We start from the raw sequence: 19,439 nt of genomic DNA, 5'->3' as shown, positions 1-19,439 counted from the left end.
ACCTCAAATTCATGTTCACGTAAATGATTATTCATTTTAGATGAAAAATGTTAATATGCTAATTTATGCAAGTTTAAAAAAATATTTTAAGTGCTGTACAGCAGGAACTAACACAACACTGTAAATCAAATATACTCCAATAAAAATTAGTTTAAAAAAAGTATTTAAAGTGCATATTAAATAAATCTTTTGGACAAGTAAAACTAAAAGGCAAGTATTTTAACTAAGTTGTATGTAGTTTTAAGACTAATGACCATAAAGACAAAAATAAGAGAATCTGACAAATGTGAAGTTAAAGCACATTTTATTTACTGACAGATTAAAATCCATAACTCCAGGTAGTGCAAAATACACCACTGAACCCAATTACAAAGAACTGGTGTTAATACACAATGTTTAAGCAATGCTACACTTATTTTTGGCAAAGTGCTGTATTGTTTAGTCTGTGTAGAAAACTGACAATCTATGAACTAATCAGTATAAAAACCTTCTATAAAAACAGAAAAAAAATATTTAGACAGTGGCTCAAGAAAACAAGCTGCCATTTGTGCATAGATTGATGTACAGTATATAACCTAATCAAATGTCCCTTTTGAGTTTTCAAGTTGTCGAAAAAAAATTGTGTCCAGAAACACATCAAGAAGGCACATAGTACAACCTACAAATACTCTTCAGTCTCTAGAACTGATGCCCTGCCCTTGAAAAGCAAATGTGTTCACAATTTTACTTGAGAAAAAAACAAAAACAAAAAACCAAAGCCACTTAAAACACACACACACAATTACTGATTAAGGTTCCACACCTCTGGAGGAAAACACAACCAAAAAGCAAGCAAAACCACTCATACACAGCAAGCCTGGAAACACACACATCCAACCTCCCCAAGTACTGGTTTGGTTTTTAGAAGTCCTCCTAGAAAACAAATACTAAAACTTCAGGCAAATACTGAGCAAAATTGGGCATTTAACAATGATACAATTTAAAAAAATGTTTTAAGGAAAATTCTCAGTGACACACAAAAGAATATCCACTTAAGCTGCCTTCCTTGGAATAGTAACTTCTCCTCCCACATAAAGGATACTGTTGCAAATAGGAAAAGATATCTGTATGCTTTCCAGGACCTCTTTCTCCACCCCAAACCACTAATTGGTGTCACATTTCAAGTGAAATTGGTACATGGCAAGGCTGACACCACTATATGTTTTCTAAATAAAGCATTTTATATAAAACTTTAAGCATTAAGTAGATAAGGACGCCATTTATAATAATCAACAGGGCCCATGGCAGTGAACGTGTCCATGATAGTAGCCCAACTTTTTAAAGAATTTAACCAGTATGTATGGGACTTATAAAATAAAAAGATAATTTTAAGGTAACATTACAAACATATGCTAGTATCTCCAGTACAAGGAGCAGTCTCTTAACTGATTCTAAAAACAAAAACTAATACTTGGAAACTCTTAAACTTTCTCCACTAAGCTATTTAAATTTAAATGTCTATCTTCTAGTTGGAGTCCTTCAATTTTTTTGTTTGTTTGTTTCCAACTCAAAGAAAATGAGAATAAGAAAGATACCCTTCTTTGCTCTCTTTTCTTAAAGAGTATAGAAGACAATATATTTCCTTGAGGAGGAAGAGAAATAGCAAAGACACCCAGATTCAAGGAAGACATAGAGATTACAAACCAGTGTACTACACAGATTTGAGAAGTAAAAACATTAGGCAATGCTGAATGGCCCTCTCAAGTTTTAAGTAAACTGTCATCTCACTAGAATCAAAGTACTGATACAACATGGAAGGTACGTAAACAGGAACAGTTTGCATGGGAACTGAAAACATGCACAGGAAATGAATGTTAAAAAAGCTCCCTGGAACAGTAAGTAAAAAATCCAATCACTTTGCACCTTCTGCCAAAAATTCCCCACCCACCCAAACATATATTATAAATTGCCACAGAAGATAAATAACGGGTGGTTAATCTTCAACTTACGGTGCAGTACGTAATCAAACTAAGTGAAGAAGGAAAAGTAATAAGCATAGGATATACATTATAAAATGTTTTATTAACAAAAAACACAAACTTTGAGAAACATGGTGCATTATAAAAACTAAGAAACTCGTTCATGAAACACTGCTGTGTGCACCACATATTCCAGACTTTTTCCAAGTAACATTCTATATTATCAGTTTAGAAACAGAGCACTAAATTCAAAGGGGTCTTATTTCTCACTGCTTAAATGTTTAAGGAATATGCACTAAAGCACATTGTAAACCACTAATATTTACAATAGCAAAAATAATAAACTTCTTATAATAAGCTGCATTTCAGCCATGTTTCAAAGAAAACAGTCAACATCACTCTCTGTTATTATTGGTCTTAATGTCTCGCACACAGTAGATCCCTAACAAACATCTAATGACCAAGAACTTCAACTGCATTATATAACCACTTTCTTTAATGCTTACATGTGCCAATTTTAGACAGAAACCTTAGATACTGATACAGAAACGACAGTATGATATCACGGATGGTGTGTGGTAACCCTTACACTGAAAAAACATCGCAAAGACTGAAATCATTTGTTTTCCAGGTACAAAGCATAAAAAAACTTGGCCCAAATAAGGCAAACAAAAAGTCAGTAACTGATAGAGATGTAAATGTATTTAAGGTATTAGGAAATCTGAAAAAATAATAGTAAAAAAAAGACCATTGCAGTTTTATATACAAATCTGTTCATGCTGCCAAACAAATTCTCATGGCTGAACTTCTTTAACTCGTGAGGTACTAACAACTTGCATTTAATATATGAAAAAAGAGACCCCCATGTATTCAGAGGCTTACATCTATGCTCAAGTTAGCAACATACGGCCCTTTAACAGTCACGGTAGAAAACATACACACCTCCATGAAAACTCTACCTTATCTCCCAACTCTGGTAAACACAAGTAGTAACAAAATAACTTCTAGCTCAGTTTGACAGAAGTTTACAGACTTGGCCTCTTATTAGAAAACAAATAAATAAAGGGGTAGCTGAAATGGAAGGGGACTAAGGAGGGAAGGGGGATCTAGACTCTTGTTCTAAAGAGACATTCCTGGCCCTTCAGCACAGCCAGTGGACGAACAACCTACCACCACCACCTAACTAAGCTATTTGAACCTCTCCCGACTCCACATACCGCAGTCTAGTCAGAAAAGAGCACAGCTCTTCGCTCAAAAAAAATCTCCCATGGTTCCCTGCATCCAACTGCTACAGGGTTACTGAAGAATATACTAATACTTCATATAACTATATGCTGCTTTTGCCCTTGACAACACTGTATAGCGGTGTACTTATTTAATTAGGGTTGCAGAGGAGATGGAAAAATAAGCTATTTGATTATGAAGGTGATTGTACTGCTCTGTCTATGTAGAATGTGCTTTGGATTGTAAATACGTTGAACTTAATTTCAGAGGGAGCTGGTGAAGAGTGCAGATGGCTCAGCGAAACCCATTACAGCTGCTAAAAAATAAAAGTGAGTGGCTAGAGGTAAGGAAATCGATTTCCTCTGCGCTGAGTGAACTGGCCTCTGTGTGAAAGAAGCCCCGCCCCGGCTTCATTAGCATCGCCTCTGAGGAGCAGCTGTGGCAGAGGAGTTGCCGCAGCCCCACCCCCATCACCAGTCTCGGCAGAGAGGCCCCTGGAATTTCACGCAAGGATCAGTTCTCGGCAGTCCCACTTCAAGTCAGTAGGCAGTCCTCCCAACAGTCCTCCCAACAACTGTGAGGGCGGAACGTACCACTGCTCCCCCACTGGTGGAGGAAACAGAGGCCAAAGTGGTTAAAGATTTTGCCCGAAGCCCGAGTTAAAACAAAAATATGAAAACTCAAGGAAGCCAACCTGTCACCCTTCATTTAGATGCTATGAAGAGATGTCACCAGGGATCCCCTTCACCCTTGCTTGCCACTCGGCAGGATAGTCTCCGTGGCAGAGGATCTATCACTGCATCAGAAATATAAAGCCTCTCTCTTCCCTTGGGCACATATAAATAGGAAGTCACTCAAGTGCTAGGACAAGTACTTCTGAATTTACAGCTGATGTGAGGTGGCGAGTAGCCAGAGCTGGCAGGAAAGAATCCAAACAACTTAAACAGTAGACCAATGGGTTAGTTATGGACACACATTTTTTCAAATATAATTTCACAGGTCTAATTTAATCCCTCTGCATGTGAGACGAGTGCTGTTGTCCCACGATGCCTGTAATGTCTGTACCATGTCACACAGTCACGTCGGAATCACTGAATGTACTGTTCGCTAACACTTAATGTACCTGAATTCCAAAATGAACTGTATGGCTAATCTGGGAAATAAAAAACCCATACACACAGAAATATATCAAGTTTTCTTCCAAAAGAAAGTTCAGCCATAATTCCATTATATCTGCGGCAACCACATCACTTGTTAATGCTCGTGTTAGTGTGTAAAAATGTATTCGCTATATACAGAAAAGATTATCAAGTACTGGTCAATAAAGTGTACGGCTGACCCTGAGAATAAATTTCTGCTTACTCAAAAGATTGATTAATACCAAATAAAATGAAATTGAAAGGTGCCTATTCTCGTACTTGGGAAGAAATCTCTTTAAATTGCTAACTTGTGTACACCGTAATAGATTTAAAGACATTCCCAAACACTAAACACTGTAACTGTATTGATATGTTTCCAAAAATATTCTGAAAAGATTTACAAAAAAGTAAATGTTAAGAGCAAGGCATTACGTGATACACAGCATGTAAATCTGGTCTTCAAGATAGTGTCTAAACATACCGATAAAACTGTGTGATTGGTCATCAGTTGTCTGTAAAGAGACAGCATATTCATCGTCCATACACACACATGCACACACATATGCACAAGCCAAGAGAAACCAACCAAACACACTTGAAATTCTTAGTAATTGTACTGACGTGGGCAGGGCTGATGGACAGCCCAGCCATTGTGCTTGATTTGCCGAGAGTGGCAATCCCTGGTAAGATTTTGGCGACGAAGGCTATTTCTGTTCAGAGACTGTCTTTCACTGTGTTCTTTTATCCACTGGGAAGGGCGAAAGCTCTTGGGTTGCTCCAGAAAAGCTGTATGAGCAGCGAGAGCTGCAACATAGCAATGAATGTGCTGCCCCATTTCACTCTGAGCTTCCACTCTGAAACAGAAAAAAATGGGGATGTATTAAGCAACAGAGTATGTTATTAATGAGACTGCAAAAGCTACCTGGCAACTCAATTTGCGACACTAATTTGTTTATGGTTGAATGAGAGCTTAGTGTCTCATGGCTGACAGACAAGCTTATATCAGTCAGTGACCACACTGACTGATAATGGTAGAAAGGAGAAGCCAACTTTCAATCGAAATACGCCATAGAACCCACAGGTGGTTAATTAAGTGGGCTGTATTTTTTAAAAAATGCTTTACGCTTTGAGTGAATTTCAGTTATACACAAACACATTTATATAAGCTTCCTAGGAGGGGAACTAACATGTGTTTTAATTCTCACTACAACCTTAAAAGGAAACTGTATTAACTCCCAGATTTTACTGATCAAAAAACTCAGGCTCAGAGACGTTAAGGTCACAATTACTAACTGACTCAACCAATATTCCAACATAGGTCACATTCCAAAGACCATGGTTATGAGGCAGGGTTGATACTGATGCACTGCGCCAACAGCACCTTCACAGATGTTTTCTGTCTATAAGTAAAATGTTCTAGGTAACAGGCTTTAAATCTGTATTTACTAGAAACATGCATAAGGAAATTCTACTCATTTAAAATTCTCAGTAAGAAGCTACCTGCTTATTACAGAAAACAATTCTAAGTTTTAAATTTATATCACAACTGGGCACATTTTGTAATGGCATTTGCATAGCAATGTTATAAAAACCCTTAGGGAGAACACAATCTTAAAATATGGCTACAAACCACATAATTATTATATGTTTTCTATATTAAAAGCTAATCAATAGATCTAAACTATATTTACACATAATGAAGAACTTCAAGATTTTTAAGGGTTATTTTACACAGGAAAGGCAGTTATATATTCTGCCTATAACCACTAGAGGAAAACACAATGATCTTTTAATATATTGTTTTTATTAAATGGTAGAATTAAAGCAGGTCACATTAAGAAACTAATAGAGAGCAGTGAAAATAAAGACAGTGGTTTCTAAAAGGTGGGTGCCTCGAGTCCTTCGCCTCCCTGCTCAGACTGATACACATATCACACAGTCTCAAAGGGAATATACTTACTCTGTGCCAGTGAGTCTTATAAGCAGCTTTTCCTGGCCCTACAAATGTTAAATGGTGAACTATTAAATCACTAGTAAGGTTTAAAATGCTATTTAATTTTACTATTAGTATGTGGTCAACTTTTCTTTATTATAACTGGTTTACTATGGGTCATTAAAGGCGCATGTATTACTTAATTCAAGATTATGATAGCACATAAACCTTCACAAACAATATTTATAAAGGCTAAAATGCAATAAAGTACATACTCTGAAGCCCATCTTTAATTATGAAGCACCTTACTTTTATGTGCTTTATGGTAATCTCTTCAAGGATAGACAGGATGGAAACAATCTAACTTTTGAAAGATATATGATTTATTTCTTGCTCAGAAAATACAAATATTTACTACAGAGCCATCCTCCTAATTTTGGTGACATCTTATCTCTATCTTGATTTAGTGGGCCTTTCTTATAAGAATTTCAAATCCAAATATAAAGATGTTAAAAAAATTTTAATTATTATAAAACTGTAATAATTTGCAGTACTTTCTTATGTTCAAAAAGAATTCATATAAAATTGTGTTCATTTGATCCTTTATGTTTAACTACCCTATGTGTTATATCAACATTATATCAAAACATATAACAAGATACAGTAACAAACAAGATATAAAAAAATGAACATTCTCACTGCATCAAAACTGCAAACACATAACCAGATGCAGTGCAAGGTCCTGAACTGGATGCTGGTTTGGACAAACTAGATGAAATATTCTGGACTCTAGCGGGCAAATCTGAGAATGGTCTGTGTAGTTGACGAAGTAAAATTTTACTGGAAAAAAAGGTAGAGATCATTGCCTAAGGAAGCAGATTATAAAATAGTACATACAGCTTGATGCCACTTAGGTTAAAATGGTGTATGTACCTGTGCATGGGCACATTCAGAAAAAACAATCTGGAAGGATATGACCTAGAGTCTTAACAGTATTCATCTCTTGGTAGTGAGAACGTCATTTAAAATTTTTTTGCATTTTCTAATTTTCTGTAGTGCCTATGTACTGCTTCTATAATAAGTTGTCCACAAAGCTGCTGAATACATATATGTATACACACACAATTAAAACAAAATACTGAAACGTAAATATACAAATGTTACTAATTTAAAGGGGCTATTAATCACGGTAAATTCTCAAGTGGAATTCCTCAAAGATGAGATCAAAATCAGGGTGGAAAAAATTTCTAAGAACTGAAGAAATTAATTTGCATCAACTGTAAAGCAATTAAATCAATACCACTTCCAAAAAATTATATTTTAAACTTTTGTTGGAATGCCTGAAACATTAACCTCTTGATAAATTTATAGTGTGGAATACAGTGCCAGTTAAAGTAACATTTCCCATCAAAGATCTTACCCAGTATAAAGCCTGGGTTAACTATATAAGCAAATTGTTTTTCAATTTGGTACAAGTGTATGTTTATCCTCATTCAAGATCATCTACAATATTGAGACTTGAGAGTGCAGCAAACTCTGGTAAAGTTAACAAATTAAGGAGCTGCCTGGGCTTTTGTTTATATTTGGCAAACAGGAAATAGAAGATATATACAGTGGTCTAGTTAGTAGAGTTGGAGGCTGGACAATCCCAAAAGAGGCCTTTTGGATGACAGCACGAACCACAATTCACCTGTTCCCTTGACAGGTACTAAGGGAACTAAGTCAGTACCAGCATCCTGCAAATACTTTATTACCATAGGAAACCTTCCACTAACATGCATCACGGACTAGCTGGACTTTGAGCTAATTAACGTGGCCATGGGTTTTATTTTAGTGGGTGGGAGCGATCTTGAGTATAGTCTCTGAATGAAGGCCACAGACTGTGAGTTTGTTTTGGAATACATCACTGACCAGGCACCCTCCCTGAACCTTTCCAGGCCCTCAACCTATCTGCCATTCGAACAGAGCCTTTCAGAGCACTTGGGACACCCGTGTAACAGCAAAACATGGTTTGGGTATGAAATCTTTCCTCCATAAGGCAGATAACAACCCTCCGAGCAAAATGTTCTGGTAAATCTGCCGTTTTACTTCATGCTTGAGATTCCTCAGGTTTTAAGGTTCAGCGCCATTTGACGTGACCTAGTTAGGACTACTTGGAAGATCATAAGAGATTTATTTTAAGATATACTATTCTTGTCGGATTTGATGCCCCAAATAATCCAGTCTATAAAGTGCCAGAGTTATATTCTAAGATACTGAGCAGAAAGGCCAGTCTTTTCCTCCCATTCAGTAGCATGATTTTATAAATGACACAGCTCTCCATTACGTGACTGGGGCCATGCTATAACTCACTTTTTTGAAAATCTAAAAGGAATAAGTTTTTTCATACCATCAACTGCCTTGTGCACTAGGCATAGACTTTCATGAATCTCTATAAGATTGCTTTGCATCTTCTAAAAACTCAGCTTTGAACTGTAGTAGAAATAAATAAAATGCATACTAAACAGACTGTCTGTGGAGAGAGCAACGTACCTGGGACTGCTTGGGTTATGAAATTCCTCAGTCCCACAGTGGGCCTCACTGAGGCTGGGGCAGGGGTTATGCACAGCATAGACAGACATGCTGGGGTGTTCGATGAGAAGGTTTTCCATAGGACTGGTTTCCACCTTGATAGTGGTTAATCCACCTGCAGTAAAACACGGGGGAGGGGTGATAAACCAGCTCTCCTCCATCGGACAGGACTCAAACTGGAGGAAGCAGGAATCACTTGTATCAGTTAAGCACTCGAGAGACGCGGGTAAACAGGAAAAGACTGAAGGGTGCTCGGTAGGTGACTCTTCACTGATGTCTTCTTCTTCCTCGTCTTCTGCTGCTGAGAAACCAGTGCAAGTGTCTAGATCGTAGTCCACACACGTCGTTGAAGTCCCACGGGATAGGAGTATCACATTGATATCACATCAGAGCACAGAAAAAGAAGAGATGATGCTGTTAGCTGATGCTCACATTCCTCCCTTTACTTAGGTCAGAAACAAAACCATTCATATTCACTCACAATGATTATAATTTCTCAGCACCTAGTATGTGTGTGCGTGTGTGTGTGTGTGTGTGTTGGGGGGTGTGTATCACTGTAGGGATGGATTATGTTGGTTTTGCAGGAACAGTTTTTAAGGCTGTTTCTCTTCTGCTGAGGAAACACATAATGCGCCAAATGGGTTACTGCTTGTCTAGTATGAGGATTTTCTATTAAAGTGCCTCTGATTTGATCGGGGTGTAAGAGCTGCAAAACTGCAAAGTCTGACATCAAACAATTTCCCTGACTGATCATCCGGCACAGAATGCTTCCTGCAAATTTTTCAGACAAATTCTTGTTTATTTACTTTTAAGGCTTAAAAACCTTCAGAGTTACTGGTTTACTTATGCAAAAACTAGATGCAAGAGTTTCCACTTTTGCTGTGATGATTAACGGCCAAGAACACCCTTACCTATGAAGTCAACAAGAATCCATTCATCATCTTCTTTCTCACTAAATTCTGGTTCTTGGTTGGAAGAAGTATTGACTTCACCCACAAACATTTTATTCAGTCTCTGAAACATTGTTAAGGCAAGACTGAGACTTTGGCTGGATGTCTTTATAGCTGAGATTTCAAAAACCTGTCTTCTGTCAGCCTGATGGCACTGACAGGGGATTAAAGTGCACAAGTTGCTTATTCAACTTAGGCGAGAAGCAAGAAGAGTCATTATCCCTAAAATAAAAGAGAAAAAGAAGGTTATTTCAAATCAGCACGTTTATGTAATACGTGTATGTGGTTTTAAAATACACACACATATCCCCACCCTTAGAAAAAAGCACATGCCTTAGCCTACAGCTATGGCTCTTCCCTTCTTTCAAACACAAGATGTGCAATATCTCTTTTTTACAAACATTATGAATCGAGTACTCAAACACAACCTGTAAATATCTCAAAATGTGCAAAAGAAGGGGTTGGTTCTTTTTCACACCTGTGCTTTCATAATAAGGGATAAATTTGAACAACGTGTGTCAACTGAAATACTACTTTTCTGTAAGTAGAGCAAAGACTGGGTGTTCATGGTCAACTGGCCAGAAGCTGCCAAATGAAGCCCGCAGTAGAGGCCAGTGAGTGACCACTATCACGCCAGGCCCTCACCTTTCCCTGGCACCCTTTCTCCGCTCTGTTTTTGCATATGATCGTTAAGCACACCTAATTACATTTAAAATCTGTAAGTACTTTGACCTTCAAAACAATTCCTGCAGCTGGCATGGAGAAAGTCAAACTGTAGAAAACTCAGGTGAACAGCAACTAGAACCGGAAACGACCACTGTGCCTGGGTTCAAATGCTGGCTCTGTGGTTTATGCCCTAAGAGTAAGGAAGTCAATATTTCAGGAGGCAGTGGTTCTACCTCATGGAGTTCCCGTGAGTTCTAAATGAGGAACTCCAGCCTCATCTGATCTTCTTCCAGAGTTCCAGATTTATATATCCATTTCTGCCTGCCTACCCGATGGGCGTATCAAACCCCCAAAATAGCAAAGAGATCTTTTAATTTTCCCCTACAAACATACTCAGGCACACTTGCCCTTCACCCCCTACTCAGGAAGGAGAGGCAGCAGCATCCAGCAGTTATTCAGGCCAAAAGCCTAGCCCTTACCCTCGACTCCCTTTGATCCTTACCCCCGCGCTCCACCCCTCATCCAAACTCCCAGCAAGTCCTGTTGCCTCTAGCTGCACACTTGGCTCGAATCCACCTACTTCTCTCCACCACTCTCACCCTGGTTGAAGCCAACTGGTGTCTCTCCAGACTTTGCCAATCACCACACCTACACAGTCTCCCAGATCCTACTCTTGTCAAATGAGATAGTGCAGGCAACCTACTTAGCAAGGCACTTGGTACAAGATTCTCAGTCAATGTCAACTATTAGTCACAAATATTTGCTGAGCACCTATTACGGGTCAGGCCGAGCGCTCAGTGCAGCGGAGGCAGCAGTAGACAAGGCCCTCCCACGGCAAGTGCAACAACCCAGCGTGATGAGTGCCACTTGAGGAGAAGTACCAGTGCTCCTCAAATCCACACAGGCAGAGGTCAGGCAAGGACACCTGAAATCAATGACTTCAATCGTGAATGGCTGAGAAGCTCAAGAACGGAGGAAGGAGGAGAAAGAACACTGTGAAAATGTGCAGATAAGTGAGAATGTGGCGCCTTCGGTGTGGCTCAAGATCCAGGTGGACGGTCCTGAGAGCAGGCTCGGGGGCTAAGCGGGGACCAGATCCTGCAGGACCTTGTAAGCCAGAAGTGAAGGGGAGGGAAAGGTCAAGGATGCCCCAGGTTTTTGGCCTGACCAACTGGGGGGATGGTGGGATAGTTCAGTGGAAGAGGAACACTGCAGAGGTACAGGCTGTGCACTCTGGACACATGGAATTGTGGAAATCTGCAAATCCCACACCGGGGATGTCTGGAAGGCAGCTGAGTACAGGACTCTGCAGTCCAAGAGCGTGGTGTCTGCTGGGGGCACAGATTTGAGAGTTATCAACACAGAGGGGATGACAGGAACCATAAGAGTGGGTGAGCACATCCAGGGAGTGTCAGTCTTGAATCCCTAACTTCAGACTCTTGACATTTCACTTTCAAGACAGTCATCTTTAGCTGTAAATGTAGTTCGGCTCTGCAGCTGATGAGGCTCCTGGTTCAGTTCTTTATGTGCACACTGCAGGCTACTGCCCATGTGCAGTACTACAGATGTGTGCACAGACGGCACTGGAATACTTCTGTGGCCACAATCTGTCATCCTCAGCCATCCATTATGAAAAGCGGGTAAACAGGAAGTATCACTTGCATAACCAGTCTTCCTGAAACCCTTCTGGGAAGCAACATGGCCAGGAGTCTGGAGCTCTAGTACGAGAACACAAAGTCAGATTTCTGTTCCATGTAAGAGAATTTAGAAGAAAAGCGGGCTGTGTAATTGGCCTGACATATCCCAAAAGATGATCTATCCCATGGGTAAACAGCCGATGAGCTGATGAGCTGATATGTAAATAAAGGTTTTGAGCATATATGCTAGGAGGGAAAAAAGATATTTTCAAAATCTTTTCCCCATTTCTCTTAAATTATGGAGGCATGTATCGGCCCCAACTACAATTCTGTGTCTGCTGACCCGGTTGGGAGAATAATGCCAATTCTCCAGAGTACAGGGCTGGACTCAGCCCCTGCCCCAGTGAGAGCTGCTGGGTGGGGAGGGAGCACCCCACAGGAAAACCTTGCTCGTCTTGAGTGAGCCCTTCTCCCCCAAATGTGATGCCACATGAGGTAAGTCACTGGGGCCCAGGCCACTTAAGTGGCAGCTACAAGGCAGAAAACATGCTGGGGCCACTATGGTTGGGCAGCTGCAAGTTCCCAACTGCAAACTGCACCCTCTGGCTGCAGCTCCAAAACCATAACATGGAAGCCAGGTTTTGCCTGGAACACATGCAGCTCTGCCACAGGAAAGGGGTCTCTGGAGGAGCTTTCCATGGGACGGCACAAGTCAATCTTCTTTCGGTTTCCTGAAGTGAGGTTGGTCTAACTTTGCAAAGTTCCTTTGGCCCTGCTTTCTATAGCTGTCACAAAGCACCAGGAGCTGTTGGAGAGACCCCAATACACTAAAATTGTTCAGTGAGGTGGCTGCCAGGGATATTAGGTGAATGAACATTTAAAATGTGACTAGTGTGACCGAGAAACTAAATTTTTAATCTTATTTAATTTGGGATATATTAGGTTAAATAAAATATATAAATTAAATTAATTTCACCTATTTCTTTGCCCCTTTTTAATGTGGCTACTTAAAAATTTAAACATGCATATATGTTTTTATTGGACAATACTGTTTTAGAAAAATCTTTCTAATGTCTTGATGGCCTATCCTCTCAATGACCCAGAGACTGTCCCTACCGAGGCACTGCTACTCTTGACCTTGGCTCCCACCCAGGAATGGAGGCTCTCCATGGGGCTGGTTCTATGTGGAGCTGAAAGGCACAGCAGAACTTCAGACTTCACTCCTCACCACATACCACTGACTTTTTCGTATTCACAACTCTAGGACAATGATAAAACTAAAGTGAAAAATTCCAGAGAAAGCAAGTGTCCTAAGAGGACAAATTTACAAATACAGCTCTGCAATTTAGGAAACAGGTAGAGGAATGAAGGCTAGGTTAGGTGGCGCTGCTGTTCTCTGGGGCACCTGCAAGCCTGGCAGTCTCACCCCAGTGGAGAAAAGAGACAGTGTCTGGTCCCCAGCATTTCAAGAAGGCAGCTTTGTCCCTCTTCTGCTTGGCTCAAAATACCTCCATTCCCTCCCTTTTAAAAAATGTCTTTTTCATTATAAAATGAACCAAACCACATTTAGAAAGTTTGGAAAGTAAATAAGGAAACTAGTTATTATTCCATGCTTTGTTGCAATCATTGTTAACATATTGTACATTTTCTTCTACACAGTTTCTTTTTATCACAATTGTAGGCTAATGCACGCACAATTTTGTATCCCGCTTTATTACCTAACATTTTATCATCAATGTTTTCATATTTCATGAGTAGAAATGTTCTGTGGGCAGAGAAAGATGGCTGAGTTTAATATTATGGGGTACAGGATTCTAGTTTGAGAACTCAGAAAAGGAGTTACTAGTCTGGAAGAGCTTGTTCGTGCGATTTATTTTCTCATTTTTGAGACAAGCAACCAACCTAGGGGCCGCATGGCTCTGGAGCTGGCCTGCTTTGTTTGGAATCTTGACTCAGCTCCCCGGACCCTGTGTGTACTCAGGATATATAGTAACTTCTCGGTGCCTCAGTTTTCTCAGGGTAGTGCCATTGTGAGGATTAAGTATGTATCACTTAAAAGCAGGCATACAGCAGGCACTTAGTAAGTATTAACCACAAGTTCACTTCAAACCAGTTGTATGACTGTGAGCAAGTCACTTAGCATCCTTGGGTCTGAGTGTCTTTATCGACAAAATGTTTATATAATAATTAGAGGGCTTCCCTGGTGGCGCAGTGGTTGGGAGTCCGCCTGCCGATGCGGGGGACGGGGGTTCGTGCCCCGGTCCGGGAGGGTCCCGCGTGCCGCGGAGCAGCTGGGCCCGTGGGCCATGGCCACTGGGCCTGTGCGTCCGGAGCCTGTGCTCCGCAACGGGAGCGGCCACAGCAGTGAGAGGTCCGCATACGGAAAAAAAAAAAAAAAAAAAAAAAATTAGAGCTACAATTTACTGAATGCTTATATGTGACAGACTTGAGGTACTTATTTGTCCCATTTGACTAATAAGGAAACTGAGGCTCAGAAATTAAGTAACTTGCTCAAAAGCGACAGAGCTGGTCAGCGCTAGGGCCAGCGTTAGCGTGTGTGTCTGGTCCCAAGGGCCTTGCTCCCCCCTGCCCCCCCACCCCCACCCCACCCCAGCACAGGATCTCTCAGGCTCCTTCCAGCCTCAACTCTGGCTCTACGAACTTCAGAGAACAGCACTTTTCCGTTGCTTTTGGCTGCCAGTAGGCGGCTCCAAAACATTTTAAATTAAAAAAAAAACAACAAAAAATACTCTGATGATTTAACTTCTAACTATGTGTACACTTGTGGCTTCTTGACAGTTTTGAAATATCAAATGGCTAAATTAACACATCGTCATCAAAAAGCAGCCTCAAAATGATCGTTCTCTCACTAGTTTAGAAAAATAAACATTCTGATTCGAGTGATTCTAAATAAATTTTAAACTGCATTAAAACCAAGCGAAGAAAGTTGTCTTTGCTTGTTCCACTCTACCTAGCCTATTCAACTGGCTACAAGGGGGTTATTCTCCCCAGGATCCACCAGGTTGGCTCTGAAGGCTGAATGACAGCGGACAAAGACAGCAGTAAGTGGTAATTCACAGCCTGTTAACCTTAAATTTTGAAAGTGGGACCATTCCCAAGAGAGCTATGAGCAAGCGATGGAGCATTCACAAAAAAGAACAAAAGACAGGATGGAAAAACAAACGAGACCTTAGTCATAGAAATTAGTAAGGTCCTGGTTCCAGGCAGGAGCCTTTGAAAATTATGCTGCCAATTCAGGATTACAGTGGCTGTGACTTAAAAGCAAAAGCTTCCTAATGCTTTTCACATCTGCAATGAAATATATATTTCAATTACCAAGCAAGTGATTTCAAGATCTTGGGGCACCTCATTATTACCTCTGTTCAATGATCCCATGGGTCGCTTTCCACTCCCCTTTCCCAAAACTACTTTGTATTCAGAAAAGGTTCTTTTCCGAATGATGGAAGGGGGGAGGGGAGCTCTTCCTAAATCTACTCTAACTGGAATTAACATAGAAGATAATGAGCAGGTGTAATTAGGAAATACAATAAAAACAAGGAATCCCTAAGTAAAATTCATCTGCAACTTTTTAAAGAGAAAAACCAATTCCCTTTAACTGTCCGTGTAGTCTTGAGTAAGTTACTCAATCTCTCTGGGCCCTCAGGTTTCCTATGCGTAATACAGCCTACTTCAGAGGGTTACTGTGGGAATCAATTTGAGATAACGCATGTAAAGTCCTCACTTAGTATATGGCACATGAGAAGCACCCAATCAGCGCGAGTGATCAAAACGATGAGGGTTTTAATTCTGATGGGCAGGGAAACTGCTCTTTCCACACGTGCAACCTCAAACAGTGATGTGGAAGATCGAGCAGGGTCAAGGAACATGCAAGGGACAGGCGGACACTCGGCGGGCGCCGGGTAACTGAGCCGCTGCGCTGCCGAGCGCGACCCTGCGCTGGGAGGGCTGCGGGAGGAGCAGCGGCGGCGCCGCGGGCCTGGGGGGGATGCGTCCCGGGGCGGCGGCCGCGCTCGCTCCTCCGGAGCCGGGGGCTCCGACGCCGAGTCCTCAGCGGGCAGCTGCAGTCCAACGGCGGAGGGCAGGAGGAGGAGTGGAGGGGAGTGAGGAGGAGGAGAGAGAGGAGGAGGTCCCGCCGCGGCCAAGAAAACAGGCCACACTCTGGGGAGGAGGCAGAAACCGAACACCCAACCGCCGCCCCTCGCCGGGGCTTGGCCGGCCCGTGTCCGGGCGCCGCCTCCGCCCTCACCCCGGGACCAACGAGGGTCTGCCGAGCGGGTGGACGGCCGGCCCGCAGTGGCGAGCGGAGGGAGCGGAGGCAGCGGAGGCAGGGAGCGCACTGACCGCGGCTCGCGGGCCGACCCGAGGGCAGGGCGCGCGGGTCGGGCAACGCCGCGGGGCGGCCGGGCGCGAGCGGCCCTGGACGCCGGCCCCGCCCGCACTTACGTGGGTCCGACCAGCAGCCGGACGGGCGGCGAAGGCAGCGGGTGCCCGGCTTGGCGGGGACCGGCGGGAACCGGTGCGCTGGCGGCGCGGGGCGGCTGAGGTAGCTGCGGCTCCCGGACGGCGGGCGCGGGGCTCGGGGCGCGGGGCCGGTCCAGCCCTCCTGTGGCCGCGCCACTGGCCGCCGCCGGCCCGTCTCGTTCCTTTTGTTGTTGTGCAGCTTCGGAACAGCTGATCGGCCGCTGCGCCCGCCCGTCGAGCCCGCCCGCTGGGCAGCCCCGCCCCGCCCCGCCCCGCCCCGGGGCCGCGCCAGGCCCGGCCCACCAATCGGCGGCGCGGGGGCCCCGGGGCCGCCCTGCTAGAGGTTGTCACTAACGCACGTGACCTGGCGCCGAGCCGGGCGACGCTCTCGAGTTAGAAACAAGCCCGGGCAACAAAGCCCGGGCGCCGAGGGGATAGAAGAGGGGCGAGCGGAAGCGGAGGTAGAGGGGGTGGGGGTGGGAGCTGGTACTGGGGCGCCTGGGAGAGAGGAGAGGAGGGGCTGGGGGCGAACAAAAATGGGAACCCACTGGAGTGTGAGGACGAACTGGGACTGGAAGGGGAGAGGAAGAGCCCCGGCCCCAGCTGTCCCTTTGGCCAAGTGAGGGGCCGAGCGTTTGGGGCGTAAAGGGACACAAAGTGTTTTCTGCTCTGAGAGGAAAATTAAGGGCATTGAGGAGGGTGATGGAGGCCAAAGACTGTGACGCAGGCCCACTTAACTTCTTGGTCTTCTTAGGAGAAAAAGTCTGGGCTCCAGATACAGGGATGCCGCCCACCCAACCTCCTTTTTAAGACCAGGAGCCAGGCCCCACCTCGCTGTGGTAACTGACACTGGGAGCTGACTGAACTCGCCTGCAAGCTCAGGATTCATCCCAGAGGCCGGCGAGGCAGAAGAGGCCATCAGACCAGACCTGAAGGCAGAGACGTCAGGAGCTTGGAGGCCCTTTGCTATGGAAGACGAGGAGCATCCTGGAGGAAGAAGAGTTAGGAGCGTGGCTGCATCCAGGCTCTCCTGTGACCTAGGGAGCCCATGACCTCTATTCTGCTGTTTACGCAGTACAAACTGTGGGCATTCACACGACTGCCTACCTGCTCACCGGGTTATTTATAGTGAGAGGAAAGTAAGACAGTGGGCTTGAAAATACTTTCCAAACCAAAGCTCTGTACCCGTATAGATGGATTCACTGTCTGGCAAAGGCAAGGGAGTCATTTTGATGTGTCTCCACTCTTAGATTGATCTTGTTTGGACTGAGATGCGGTTCTCTAACCTAGGGTGAAATTTATAGCGACCCTCAACAGGTTTATCATACATTAAGTATCTGAAAGTATCTGACTCTCACATTCTGGCCCTCACAAGTATTCTGTGGTCAGTCTGCTTCCAACAATACTGGTTTTAAAGGGTGTAAATCAAAGTGCGGGGGATTGTCTGATACCCAGAAGTAATAACCAAAATTCGGGGGCCATTTGACTTTTTCTCAGAAAGTAGACCAAACGTTTAACTTGGATTTTAGGTTTTGGCTAATCCTAGTATTTTCTCTCAAATGTCACTGCTACATTAGGAGCCCCATAGTCTCTTGTTTCTTCTTAGCAATTCGTGAAGAGACCATCTTCCCATTCAGAACCCAGGCATGATGATAATTTTAAGGATCTAATTTTTAAGAGGTCACATTGAGACCTACCTTTTTCCAACTTGATAAAATTTATCACCATTAAAGACAATGTGAAAGCATACAATGCCTTGTTATGACAGAGAAAACAATGTGAGGTAGATGATTCCAAAGATGGTCACAACAATATCACCATCATGAAGTGAAGTCTATCTTTTCTTCCCGTTGAAGCTGGGCTGGCCCTGTAACTGCTTTGACCTATAGAATGTGGCAGAAATAATGTTTGAGGTCTCCCAAGACCAGACATTAAGCAAGCCTGAAAGCTTCGCTTTGCAGTCTGGGGAAAGCCAGCCACCACATAAGAAGAGCCCACCATGTTGTGAGGAAGTCCAAGCTATGTGGAGGGACCACATGGAAAGAGAGAGCTGCCCGACTAGCCCCTAGATGTTCAGCCTGTCTCAGCTGAGGTACCAGACTTGTGAGTGAAAAAGCCCTCCAGGAAGGTTCAAGCCCAGCAGACACCACATGGAACAGAGATGAGCCATCCTCACTGAGCCCCGCCAAAACTGCAGAATTGTGAGCAGATAAATGATTGTTGTTTTAAGGCACTAAATGTTGGGGGTGGGGTGGTTTAAAAGCAGCAATAGGACACCAAAACACAAAGCAAAACAAGAGAAAGGCCCATAGCATACGTATCAACCTTCTGTAAACTTCACAAAGCAGAGTTTTGGGGATAATTTTGTTATCTTATCTCAGGAGTCATTTGCTTTCTTTTTACTCTCTGGCTGATTTATAATCGTCCCACCTGGTGCTTGTTTATCCCAGTGCTATACCAAGGGTGGGAGGAGGGGGCGTGGGAGAAGTCTGCTTCTATGAGGGAGGAGTATTTTATCACTGTACATTGTTTGGAACTGTTGGAGCATGAAAATAATAAAAAGCAAACTGAATTTTAGTCAGTTTTTTTATTGTTTTTAAATTCTATACACACACACAGGCACACACGCACACACACAGAAATTCACTGCTTGTTGACTGCATGTAGAGTGGGCGGCTCCCATTGCGTTTCTCCTTGGTGTGCCCCTGGTTTACATACATACATGCAGTGAGACTCAGGGGTAATGTCACCTCCACAGCACAGAGTTGTCTGAACCCAACCAAACTGTCAAATCACACAGCTGCAAACCAGCCTCTTGTCTGTTGGCTGACAAAGACTCAGCGGGGGAAGACCCAGTGAATCCAACCATCCTTTAATCC

The 19,439-nt window shown here is 43.2% G+C and overlaps 1 protein-coding gene and 1 long non-coding RNA gene across 4 annotated transcripts; one reads left to right on the top strand and one right to left on the bottom strand.

Annotated features, from left to right (window-relative positions):
- Nucleotides 1-287: 287 nt before the first annotated feature.
- On the bottom strand, nt 288-16,761 carry TP53INP1 (tumor protein p53 inducible nuclear protein 1). Of its 3 annotated transcripts, XM_067711749.1 has the most exons (5): nt 16,543-16,761; nt 9,737-9,997; nt 8,787-9,147; nt 6,282-6,319; nt 5,039-5,175 (listed from the first exon to the last, which is right to left on the bottom strand). In XM_067711749.1, exons 2-4 carry the CDS (start codon nt 9,846-9,848, stop codon nt 6,298-6,300), a joined length of 495 nt encoding a protein of 164 aa, XP_067567850.1. In that variant the 5' UTR covers nt 9,849-9,997; nt 16,543-16,761; the 3' UTR covers nt 5,039-5,175; nt 6,282-6,297. The 3 variants fall into 3 exon arrangements, with proteins under 3 accessions (XP_067567848.1, XP_067567849.1, XP_067567850.1); XM_067711747.1 differs by lacking the exon at nt 6,282-6,319 and having other exon boundaries at nt 288-5,175; nt 16,543-16,759; XM_067711748.1 differs by lacking the exons at nt 6,282-6,319; nt 16,543-16,761 and having other exon boundaries at nt 288-5,175; nt 9,737-14,667.
- Nucleotides 16,762-16,937: 176 nt separating this feature from the next.
- On the top strand, nt 16,938-19,137 carry LOC137210137 (uncharacterized). Its single transcript, XR_010936277.1, has 2 exons — nt 16,938-17,021; nt 17,315-19,137. It is a non-coding gene; the product is annotated as an uncharacterized lncRNA (long non-coding RNA).
- The last annotated feature ends 302 nt before the right edge of the window (nt 19,138-19,439 follow it).

This window comes from Pseudorca crassidens, chromosome 17, assembly GCF_039906515.1.
Source record: "Pseudorca crassidens isolate mPseCra1 chromosome 17, mPseCra1.hap1, whole genome shotgun sequence".
Taxonomy (NCBI): domain Eukaryota; kingdom Metazoa; phylum Chordata; class Mammalia; order Artiodactyla; family Delphinidae; genus Pseudorca; species Pseudorca crassidens.
This window is presented reverse-complemented; position numbering and strand designations above follow the sequence as displayed.

Coding starts and splice junctions, on each gene's coding strand:
- TP53INP1 (XM_067711747.1), bottom strand. CDS start 9,848: ATGTTTCAGAGACTGAATAAAATGTTTGTGGGTGAAGTCAATACTTCT. Junction 9,148..9,736: donor GATTCTTGTTGACTTCATAG/GTAAGGGTGTTC, acceptor ACTACGATCTAG/ACACTTGCACTGGTTTCTCA. Junction 5,176..8,786: donor CATAACCCAAGCAGTCCCAG/GTACGTTGCTCT, acceptor TTTCTGTTTCAG/AGTGGAAGCTCAGAGTGAAA.